This window comes from Canis lupus, chromosome 25 (genome assembly GCF_048164855.1).
Source record: "Canis lupus baileyi chromosome 25, mCanLup2.hap1, whole genome shotgun sequence".
Classification (NCBI taxonomy): domain Eukaryota; kingdom Metazoa; phylum Chordata; class Mammalia; order Carnivora; family Canidae; genus Canis; species Canis lupus.
In genome coordinates this window covers 15,839,780-15,851,721 of record NC_132862.1, presented here as the reverse complement: position 1 = coordinate 15,851,721, position 11,942 = coordinate 15,839,780, and the positions used below count along the sequence as shown (strand labels likewise).

The 11,942-nt window shown below is 33.5% G+C and overlaps 1 protein-coding gene across 2 annotated transcripts in view; it reads right to left on the bottom strand.

Annotated features, from left to right (window-relative positions):
• Positions 1-564: 564 nt before the first annotated feature.
• Positions 565-11,942, bottom strand: part of SYT10 (synaptotagmin 10) — a 67,531-nt gene continuing 56,153 nt past the window's right edge. Inside the window, exons 5-8 of one of the 2 annotated variants that reach the window (XR_012017526.1) lie at positions 11,691-11,862; positions 9,451-9,580; positions 7,311-7,534; positions 565-6,654 (exon numbers count right to left, since the gene is read on the bottom strand). Coding sequence is in view for 1 of the 2 variants with exons in the window: in XM_072798393.1 (XP_072654494.1) it covers positions 6,583-6,654; positions 9,451-9,580; positions 11,691-11,862 (374 nt within the window). In the remaining variant the exon portion in view is untranslated. The remainder of the gene's footprint in view (positions 6,655-7,310; positions 7,535-9,450; positions 9,581-11,690; positions 11,863-11,942) is intronic. The other variant, XM_072798393.1, reaches the window with a different exon arrangement.

The window sequence follows — 11,942 nt, the reverse complement described above, 5'->3', positions numbered from 1 at the left end:
GGAGTACTGGGATTGAGTCCTGCGTCAGGGTCCCTGCAGGGAGCCTGCGTCTCCTTCTGCCTATATCTCTGCCTCTTTCTTTGTCTCTCATAAATAAATTTAAAAAATATATATGTAGGTGGTATTTACCTTTTTAACACTTGACTAATGATTATTTCATTACTCCTCAATGGACATAATTCGGGACCTTGAATTAGTAGTTCTGTGGGATGCCTGGCTGGCTTGGTGGTTGAGTGTCTGCCTTTAGCTCAGGGTGTGATCCTGGAGTCCTGGGATCAAGTCCCACATTGGGCTCCCCGTGGGGAGCCTGCTTCTCCTTCTGCCTGTGTCTCTGCCTCTCTCTCTCTCTCTAATGAATAAATTTAAAAAATCTTTAAAAAACTAGTAGTTTTGTGAAAAAATGGTGTGTATTGTGAGATTTTTAAGATACATTCAGTTGCTCAAATTAGTGAATTATTGATAAATGAATCACACTGCTCTCTAATGAATAGATGACTACTAAAGAAAAATTTAGCAATGCAAAGGTCTCAAATCTTAAAAAGGTATTTTCTTTAAAGACAAAAATAATTTATAATCACTTTATTTATTTTTCAAAATACATATGAAACAGTAAAATTATATTTCAAGTGCTTTTCCATTTTCTTTTACAAAAGTAATCATAAACTGTACACTTCATAACAGCTTTGAGGTTTCATTGTTACATAATTCATCTGAACCTGACAAATATGTTCACACATTCTAAAGTAGACATTGTAAAAATACTGAAATGTGTAACATCTTTTAAAGTGGTTGCAAAATATTTGTTCTAGGTAATACAATTATATGCAGTCAAGTTTCACAAATGGCTGGTTACCATGTACAAAAACCCGAAACACGAATTTCAAAAGATTTTAAAATTTCTGTTCTATAATGCGGAAGTCAAAGATATTGATTTGAACAATGGCTATGTATTACATCACAAACCAGTTAAAAAGTCACCTTATGAACAATGACAAAAGGATACCAAAAGGATCACATATGATGGATCTAAATTATTCAATATCACATGTGAAATTAAAAATTTTTGTGTTTTCTGGCAGTTTAACATAATTGGCAAATGTCTTGAACTATTTATTCATTAGTGGAATCATCACATTTACAATGTGAGGCAGCTCTTTTCTATTTTGACCTCTTGATCCTTCATTCTGAAAGAAGGTCTCAATTTATTGTGTTCCATAACTTACCCATATTTTGCAGATGAACCCCATCATTTCTCTCAACTGGAAGGGCCAACAGAAAGTCAATGCGAATAACATGACTTGGGTTGGACTTTTGTTTATTAAAAAACTATAAATGCAAATGTTTTGCATAGTGAATTATTTCACTTATTTCTTATATAGTGATAGAATTTACGCAGCTATTCATACTAGGGATTACTGTCTTTTATATGGAAAGCTTAAAGGGTATTTTTAAGGATAAAAATAAAACCCACAAAATGATCTATATAGATAAAATAGAGGAACTCATGCAATTTTTATAGAGATTGATTCTATTGCCAGCTGGTCTGTAGCCTTAAGGAATATAGTGTTTTTGTTGTTGTTGTTTTTGGTTCATAAGCTTTATTCTACAGCAAAATCATTGCCAAACATAATTCACTATATTGATGTTCAAATTGGGAAAATTAAAAAAAAACACACACCAATTTTGAGATAGATGACAAAACCAAAAATCCAATGCATTAACCTTCCAACATTGAGACATACTTCTCTTAACAATTTTTCATTAATTTCTATAATATGTCTTGTTATGCATTAAATTGTTTTCAAGGGAACACAAATATTAAATTGAATAATTGAATAATTGAAATCCACCACCCTGTACAGTAAATAGGGATTCTGTGCACAGTATATGTAAATCGCAACAAAATTTCTGAAGGAAATGACCTATTTTTATCCTTTTATAAGATCAGGCATAGTTGCTCTTTGGAGGGGGTTCTTATGACCCAGGTGAGCTCCGAAGAGATTATTGTCAGTTGGAGATAAAAACATTTCCATAAAAATACTATCTGTGTCTTAGATCTATCAATAGCAAGTCATTTCCAGTGTTTCATTATAGATAAAAATAGAATTATTCTAATCAATTCCTCCTTGTAGGAGTGTATTTAAATCATTTCAAGCATTAAGAAGCCTATCTTTTCTCTTAAACACCTACTTATTTTTTCAATCACCATTTCTAGTATTCAAAATGTTTGCATTCAATAAATCCTTAAACCTCACCTCAGCCCTTCATTTAGCTCTTTTTTTTTTTTTTAAAGTTTCTATAGCATGATATTGTCATGCCATCAAATCCAACCCTGGTTACCCACCTTCCTGATGAATAGGGTGAAAGTGAAAACACCTTTTTACGTTGATGAGAAAACATTTGAACTGAATAATAATTTACTGCCACTGTTCAAATACACATCTTTTTGGTTAACTGTTAATGGTGGATGACAAGTATTATCAATGCATCTTTTATTAAATTACCACTCTAATTAACATAAAATTGAGTAAATATAGGAAAAGTCTTTTAATGAAATAGAAAATTCTTACCTTAAAGAGCATCACTGAGTAAATACTTTGGAAACAGAATTTAGTGTAATCAGCAGTTTCCCATGTAAAATATAAACTCACTATTTTCTTTTAAAGAATGAGTCTTAGTAGGTTCAGATGAATCATATCCTGAGCCATGTCACTGAGGAACTATTAAAATGCTCTGTCATGAGTTTTTTTAAACAGCATTAGAGGATTTACCTTCCACTAAAAGTTAAAGATACAAAGGAGATTTCTATTTCGCTTTCAAAATCTTTATTTCCATGTATTTTAACATCTGTGTTTAACTACCATCCAGTTATGTAGATTTTCACTTTAAACTATTTTACTTTCCATGCTTTTGCATCATCTTTTACTGGCAGCAATACATTCTTAGCTTAAAAACTATAGAAGTTTAGATGGAGTAAAGTACATCAGAACAACCAGAGTTGCTTCAAGAACAAGTTGTAAAGAAAAGAGATCTCCACATTTTGTCTAAATGTAGTAGAGGTTGAATGACTTTCTTAAATCCTTATTAACTTTTTTTTTTTTGTCTTAATTATCAGGTAATTAAATCATAACTAAAGTGGCAAGAAATAATCAGATGGAATTCCATTCCATGAAAATATATTTACTTAGATAACATCAAGTACTCTTTTTAAAAGGGTAAAGAAATGACTATGTGTTCAAAGTTAAGATTTTTTTGTGTCCCTTTATTTGTAAAGGCTCCTTTGATAATTCATTCCGAAATAAGTTACATTTTGTTTTATGGACAGCAAAAGTTGAGAAGGGAGTGAAAGTTTGGATTTTCCATTTTTAAAACAATCGATTATTAAGTTAAAGTCTTACAAGATTGATCTTCATTGAGTCTGCAAAATTTTAAAATAACATTATAGGAGAATAAACACAGGTAGAAATGCCAATTAAATATCACAACCCAATAGGTTCAAATATATTTGCTTTTATCTAAAACCTGAGTCAGTATTGATCAGTTGTGATCTCCCTGCAGTAACTAGAACACACACACACTCTCCAAAACTGCACAAGAAAGTGGATGCTTGGCTCTGCATTCCCATCTCCAGTTCCCTGGCATAGTTGTAATGATATTTTTTTACTGAACTGTGAATGTATCAATATCATGAGTTTTTACATGTAAAACAAAGTACCAGAAACAGGGCTCGCCTAACAAAGAAAATTAAAACTGTCAAGAAACAAATTAAGAAACCACTATAAAAAGAAAAGCATCATCCATTCAGATTTTTCTGAGAAGACTGCACATTCCTCAAACATTAGCATACTTTTCATATCCAATTTCCTCATTCCCCTGATTGCTTAGTGAATCAGGTAAAATACACGAATAAATAAATAAAATTAAAAAAACAAAAAGAACATCAATATTGTTATATAATGAACCAAGACTTGCTCCCTTTCTCTAGATTTATGTTTGACAAGTCCCTGAATAATCCCTGAAATTAGGTGTTCATTATATACTAAACTTCAACTTCAGAATGTGTCAATGCTGTCATGAAAAACATGGTATCCCACACTAATTAGTGGAAGATTTCTGTAATATCAAATCTCATTTTAAATACTGAAATTAAAAACATTTCATCCTCAATCACATGCAGAAGGAGGATAAGATAGGTTTGTATGGATGTGTGGCTATGTAGAGAGTGAGAGTGTGTTGTATTGAAAGTGTTAAGATTGTATCTTAATAACATGAAGTATCCTTTAAAATGATTAGACTTTAGGGATAGAAGGGTACACCTCCCTCATGCATTCCATGAGAGATGGGTTGTGGTTATTTCTCTTCTTAATCTCTCTTACTGGATTAACAAATACTGGGCATGATGAATTTATCCTAATCCCTATGAAACAGTTTTTTAAAAATTACCTTAAAAACATATTCATATTTTAATCCATAGTCTCCACAGTAAAGTCTCCTGTTTGGCTGGTTGTTTGTGTTTTTTTTTTTTTTTTCATCATAAGCATTGGCTTTTTCTCCATAGGAGGCAAAGAAAAGCAAGAGCTTCTAAGAATGCATAAAAAGTCCTTAAAATATGTTTTCAGATGAAAATAATTATCCTCAGAAATATAGTTGTGAATTAATTGTAAGCTGCAGCTATATCTTACTAATAAAACATCTGTCTGCAAAAATGTCATTTTATTAAGAGTATAACTTGTCTTCCCATTTGACAATTTTTATTTCCTAGTAAAATAAAGAATCCCAGAATGGAAGTGTCATCGTCAGTCATTCTGTTTATGGCAAACGGTTCTTTTGGGCTTCATAAGGTAGACTAGTATTTTCAAACAATTCTTTCTGTTATTTTCTATTAGCTAATGCTAGCTAGAAATAGTTGTTTTTATTAGGAGGAGACAGGTATTCTTGAAAAATTTTAGGGAATTGTGTTTGCCTTTAAAATGTTAGTGTGTAAAATATTTACATCTTAATTTACAGTAATGCCATCATGTGAGAGATGCCACAAACAAAATTTCATAGCTTAAACTTGTTTTAATATTTAGAAATAAGAGATTTTACTAAAATCAAAATTTTATACCTTGATAAAATTTTCTCATTCTGATGAATATGTTTTTATATTCTAAGTATAAGTTTTCTTGTTCTTTTCTTGGTTCTTTTAACCTCCTATCCTGGGATAATCTTGAAATATGCACTGTTCATAGTATATATCTTAAAATAAGATTGGGGTCATTCAATATGGATACCTTCCGATAGGGCCCAGAAATGAGACAATAAAAAATTAACCTGATTTAAAAGAAAGTTCTGTCATGTAAAAACATTTGCATAGTTTTTATAACTCCTGGCCAGATCCTTGATCCTTATGAAGGATCCTTTCATGAAAGGACTGTGGGTCTGGGCCTTTAGAATTATTTTTATTTTTATTAAATGTGGAAATTGTTATTTATGATATATATGTATATATATAATTTTCTGAAAATTTTACATAATTTTTCCCTTCTTAGGAAAATACCCAATTCTAGTACTTAATTTCTCATTGGGTTTAAAAGTCACCATTACTGTGTATAATCTAATTGACAATGAGCACAGACATTTATTGTACCTTTGGTGTCTGTTAGTATGTTCTATCAGAAATATAGGATCTACATGATAGCTTCATGTCACAAAATATACATGTCACAGTACTTGAAAACCTTACAAACACTTAAAAAATTAACACCTTCTGTTTCTATTCACTTGGGAATACTAATGCTACATTTGAGATAATGAGTATTAGAATTTTTAAAATACCAGTTAAACAGTTCAACAGATGTTTGAACTAATGTAACAATAAGACAGTATATAGAATGGTAGCCCAAATGGTTTGACCTCCATTTTCTAGCTACTAAATATTACTTCTTAAACTTAATTCAAAATTGTTCTTTAAATTATAGCATTGTCTGTATGTTGTAAAGAATGAACTTGAGAGACAAAGCTTTGAGTTTAGCACAGCCAAACCTCACTAAGGAAGCAATTTGCTGAGAATGAAGAAAATATTATGAGATAAGTAACATTAATTTGATTGTGCAAGGATTTAATGCTATGTAAGTTAAGTTCAAAATTTCCATTAAAGTTTATATGGAACCATCTGCCCAACTAGAGATTAACATTGTTGTAACAAAATCAAAACCATACATATGTGACATGTGCTACTTTGTACAATAGCAGAATAAACTATATTTAATTTTAGATAAGTACAGATTCTTTTAAAAGAATGTATTTCTTATGCAAAGAATTGCAACTTATGAAAACACTCTTTGTGCTAATAGGCATATGACATGAAGAATAAAATGCCTTATGCGAGTAAGGACTATTTGTATTCAAGTAAAATATATCAAGATGTCCAAAGTTAATGAACCGACAAAAAAAAAAAAAAAAGAGTAAATGAAAAAAACGTCAAGTTTGTTCATTATCAAGATATATTTTAAATGAGGAAATCAAACCTCCCACTCTTTTTCTGATTTGATGAGCACAGGGTCCTGGGTCCTTATTATAATGGTCTTTATTTTGGAGGCATTATGGTGTGGAAGGTGGTTTGGGAGATGGACAGGATCCTTGACTATCAAAACTGGTTGCTCGGCCAGGCAACTGAAAGACAATAATTTCATAATGCATGATCTAATGCAAAAGATAATAAAGTGGGTAGTTGCTGCTACCTCTGACTAGTGGATATTCACCCATGATATGCAAATCTCCAAAGAGAAGACATACATAACTTCCCCTGCCCTGTAGAACTCACCTTCTTGGGCAGCATGATTGGGCAAAGACATCTTATGGAGATGTAGGCAGAGCACAGTACCAAATGGCATGCACACAACTACTCATGACTGCAGGCTCATTTCACATTCTATGATAGGCTTTTAGCTCTTACTGTAAAATAATTAATGGTTTGTGATAGTGGGAGGTGATTGCTAGTTATGAGCAAGAAGGCTCAAGGCCCAAGAGACCACACTGTACTTGCTCTAAGGCAGAGGGCAATTTTTGTGGGGGCAACTAATGAGATGAGAGGGGATGACTTTGCAGATGGGAGCCATGAGTGTTGAAGAATAATTTCTCATGGTCCTTAAATATGTGTTTGAAAAATTCAATTACAATAGGATAGACTTTTGACTAGGTAGAGGAACCAGATTTTCTAAATGATGCATTAGTCTCTCTCTGTTCCCAACTTACCCAGTTTTTGAATAATTGTTCCCTTCTCATTTTAATCCCTTCTCTGGCAATAAAACACATAATTATACACTCACCACTTTCCCAAAATGCAAAATCCAGCCAGTTCTTAGGTCTCTAGTCCATATGTTCTGTTTGACCAATGAATGTAGGTGCAGGAGTTGGAAAAAAGGAGCTACTTGCTGGAGAAAGTACCTTTATATAGTCTTTTGTCCTCTGATACTCAGCTGTTAGAAATATATCTGGGATCTTCTTCTGATGCCCATATTGTAGCTTGTTCTTCCTGTAAGTCCTACAATGACTGAAAAGCGTTTACATGTCCTGAGACACAAACATAGGCCTATTCCAGAGCTCCCCTTCACCAGATAAATGTATAGCTGCTTATGAAACAGTCATAAGTAATTATAATATACCTTGGGGCATACAACCCCTGTCCTTTCATTACTGAAAAGTTCTTGCTTACACTATCTCTCTTCTCCTTACATAATTCCTGTGAAGTCTGTAGGGCCATACATTTCTATTTTCATTAAGTGTGGAGAAATTCAGCTGTAGACAGAATAAGTGACCTGCTCAGGATCAGATAGCCAGAGGAGCAAGGATTAGATCCCATATAACTTTTCTTTCTTTTTTTTTCTTCTTTCCACATCACTTTTCAATGTGGTTCTCTGCCTGGCAAACTTTACTCTCATGCCTAGATTCTTAAAATTAATATTCACTGTTCAAACTTTAAATGAAAACAAGAGGAGAAGCAGGAAAAGGATAGTGATTGTATAATAAGAAGTAGAGTATACTTTATACTTTAGACAATACATACTATTGACATGAAACCCAACTTTCCCGAGACTTGCTAAATACACCTGTCTGTACTTCTGAAGCACTCTCGGGGAAAGTCCTGTGTGAATGTGCATTTGTGTTTGTGTATGTGTGTCTTTTATGATTTACATTAAATGAAGTGAGGTTAAAAATTGAGAACATTAATATATATAAGCGGATATCTTATCCATGGTAACAGCTCTGTTGCCTGAGCATGCAATATTCATACAGTGTTCATCAAATTTTCCCTATCGTGTCCTGAGTGACACAGCCAAGGTCACATTTTTGTGACAAAGCTGAAAAGCACTTGGGCCCACTGACAGTTAATTGCACTGTGCTACCTCTCTCATTCAACCCGGTGTTTAATGCCAGAGCAAGAAGCAGACTCTCACCCATGAACAGACAGCAGTGTATTTTTCACTTACTATGTAGCTATCATAACTATTCTTTGTATCGAATGGCATAAATGCCAGCATCTACCCCACATCCTTTTGTTAACCTGCATTACCTCTCAATCAGTCAGGTCACACAAAAGACTTACTTTGTGACTCTCCAAGAGTTTCCAGCAATCATCTTTGGGAAAGAAAGTCATCCCATCCTGTGACATTCAGTGTATTAAATAGACTGACAACTAACTTAAAGGCTAAAAATCCTGCCACAAGTGGATGTTGATATTTCTGGTTAGTATAAGTATGAATAGTAGTTGTATTAAGAGCTAACATATGTCGAACTCTGTGCTGAACACTTAATATTTGGCATTTTACTTAGTTTTACTCTTTGAGTTTACTGCTATTACAGAGCAATGGCAGAAATATAGAGAAGTTACAGGAACTTGCCCCAAGTTCTTCCAATATGGGTCCCACAGCAGAGCCAGGCTTTGAACTCAGGCAAGCTGATGCCTCAGTATCTTAAAAATCTGTGAGCACTTTTACTTAATGCTCAGAGTATTGGGAGATATACTTGTCCCTTTACATAGAGGAGTTGTATTAGAAGATAGTACTTCTAATTAGGGATTCTAGGAGAAGTTTAGGTGAGGTGGCTGTTTTCACAAAAGGGAAACAGCAAAATTCAGTTGCCAGTTAGTAATAATTTACTTGATTGCTCTATCACTCATTTATAGAAGTTTTCATGCTACGTAAGGAAAATGAGACTTGCAGTTTTTGTGAGCTTGCTGTCCAAAGGAATATCAGACCCAGAAAGTTTAATGGTTTCTAAAATCGTACAAGGCACACAGAACTTTGAATACTGGATGATAAACTGTGTGGGACAGAAGTAAGAGCAATGTTTAAAAAAAAATCAGTGAATGTATGTATACAATCAATGACAGACAAATGTTAGCAGATAAATAATATTTAAGGAAAAGAGATTTTAAAAAAGAATAGATGCCAGGGAACTGCAGCATACCTCCAGCAAGGGGTGCCAATGTGTTATTGGTTTTCGGTGATAGGCCAGCATTTCATTCCAGTGGTCTCGCCCAAGACCTTCAGCGTCCAGGCCTGTTCTACACACTCCTATGACCTCATTGTGTCCTACCCTACAATTCGGAGAATATCACACTTTGATTCCAATGTTCAAAGATAAATGGAGTTTCATTCATGTTAGCAGAATTTTAAACATGATTTAGAACTAGATTTTATGATAAGTTCTAAATTATTCTGCATATTACTTTAGGTCAAATTAAAAATTTTACACAAACAAAATACACTACACAAGATTGGCTTTCAAATATGAATTTGTAAAAGGAGCACACATAAACCGTTTTAGTTCTCTGTAACTTGGGCACATTTCACAATAAGATAGAATGAGAAACACCAGCTGGTTCTTACCTATACTGTTGGATTTCCTTTTTAGAAGCAGCCCTATTAACTTTAAGTGATAGAAATGAGATCTTGTTTTTTTCAGAATGCCTAATATTTTATAGTGATGCTTTGATTTCTTACCAAGAGCTCAATACCCACTTTTTTTTTTGTATAAATGGCCATATTTAGTTGACTCTAAGTGATATGTCAGTATATGTCACTACTTATACTACAATGAAACAGGCCAGGGCTATATTCAGTATTACGGCATTTGAGTTATTATTGCACAGCACCAGGGAATACTGCACAACATTCCTGTTGTGTATTCCACACAAGACTCAAATGTGCATGTTCTAAGTCGCTTCCCAAGAATGGAATGTAATTTAAAGGCATTTCTATACAGTTCTTTTGACGGACATCTCTAAGAAGACTTTTGAGATGATTTTAGGACCTTTCATTACTTTCTTCCTGTCACTGATGTAGTTATGTTTAGTATCATGTTTCTTCCATATGAAGTTTCCCCAACAAGCATATTTTTAGGAATAATTTAAAAAATCTTTCTGTTCTATATACTGTCAAGATCCATTTCCCTAAAATTGTCTGCATGACAAATGCTCTGTTGTATCTACCTGCAATCACTGTGATAAATCGATAGGAATAATATTTTGGAAAGCAGATTAAGGGCTTCTGATGAAAGCACTGAAATATTTTTAGAGTTTGAAATTGTAACTAATTCAAGATTTTTGTCTCTCTAAATAGTGGTAGTTTTTTCCCTAAACTGTGATATAAACTAATTTCAAATAGATAGTATAAATCATTTTACTTTTTAGTGCTTCATTATCTAGCTCTGAGCCAGGGGATAGCATATTAATTTCTCTAGATTCTAGGGTCCTGGTTACTACAATTTTCATGATATTATAAAATGGAGCACTCCTTTACAATACATTAGAACAAAATAAAGGTAGTAAGACACTATCTATGTGCTGATAATTTTGTAGGTTAAACACACAGTATTCCTTTCCAAAGATAAAAATATAAAAAGCAAAACAATACAAAGAAGTATATAGCAAGGGCCAAATAAGAGATATGAACCTTTATAGGGACAACAGTTCAGAGAAAGAAGAGGTAGGTTAGCTGAGAAAGACACAGAAGGGGTGACTTAAGCAGGGCTGAAAGCCTTGGTTGGATGAGATACACAGAGCAGGGTGACATTTCACACAAGGCAAGAGTGGGAGAGTAAAGTTCAGAGCTGAGGCAGGAAGAAACATCAGAGCTGCATTTGGGAGTTTGCAATTTATTTTATGAAAGAACTGACTTAAAGTGTGCAGGCTGAATGAATTACCCACAAAGCATGTTGAGACATCAAGGCTATTATTCACTTTCCACTCTTAATACTCACTGTTAATGGTTCTATATTACGCTAATGTCTTACAAATGGGAAAAGTGAATCCCAAAGAGATTACATAACTTGCCCTTACACACAGTTAGTTAATGAAAGAGCTTGGGTAAGAATTATGATATTCATATTCTAGCCCAGTTGGGAAAACAAACTCCATTGATAGTAATTTCTGTTGTTATTGTAAAAAGATGTCACAATAATGCTTCCTATAATGGGTTCCATATTACTTCTGCACCACTTTCTCACCAGCCCCAGGTGTCTGACTTCTTTTGGAAAAGAAAAAAGAAATATTATAACATGGGAAAAAATGAATTTTGAATGAATAATTTTTTCCTCTTCCATTTTAAATTAAAACTGTTGGAGCAGTAAATAACCTGGAAAGTTGAATTTGCTCTGCATAGGACTAAACATGGCTGTTCTCCAGTGAGTGATGAACATGTACCCACCTATCGTAATCCATGACTGCAATGGAGAGGCTGACCTGGTCCACGTTCTCTGGAGGGATATCGAAAATAATGGCCTCATTGTACACAGGGTTTAGAGTATTTTTCTTTGTAGTTGTTTTCCGCTTTTTTAATCTTCGACCCTCACACATCAGAGACACTTTGACATAAGGATCTAGGAATAGTAAGGTAATTTCATTAAAATGAAAGTAACAGTACGAAGCATAAATAAAACTGTAATTAGTTATTGCTATA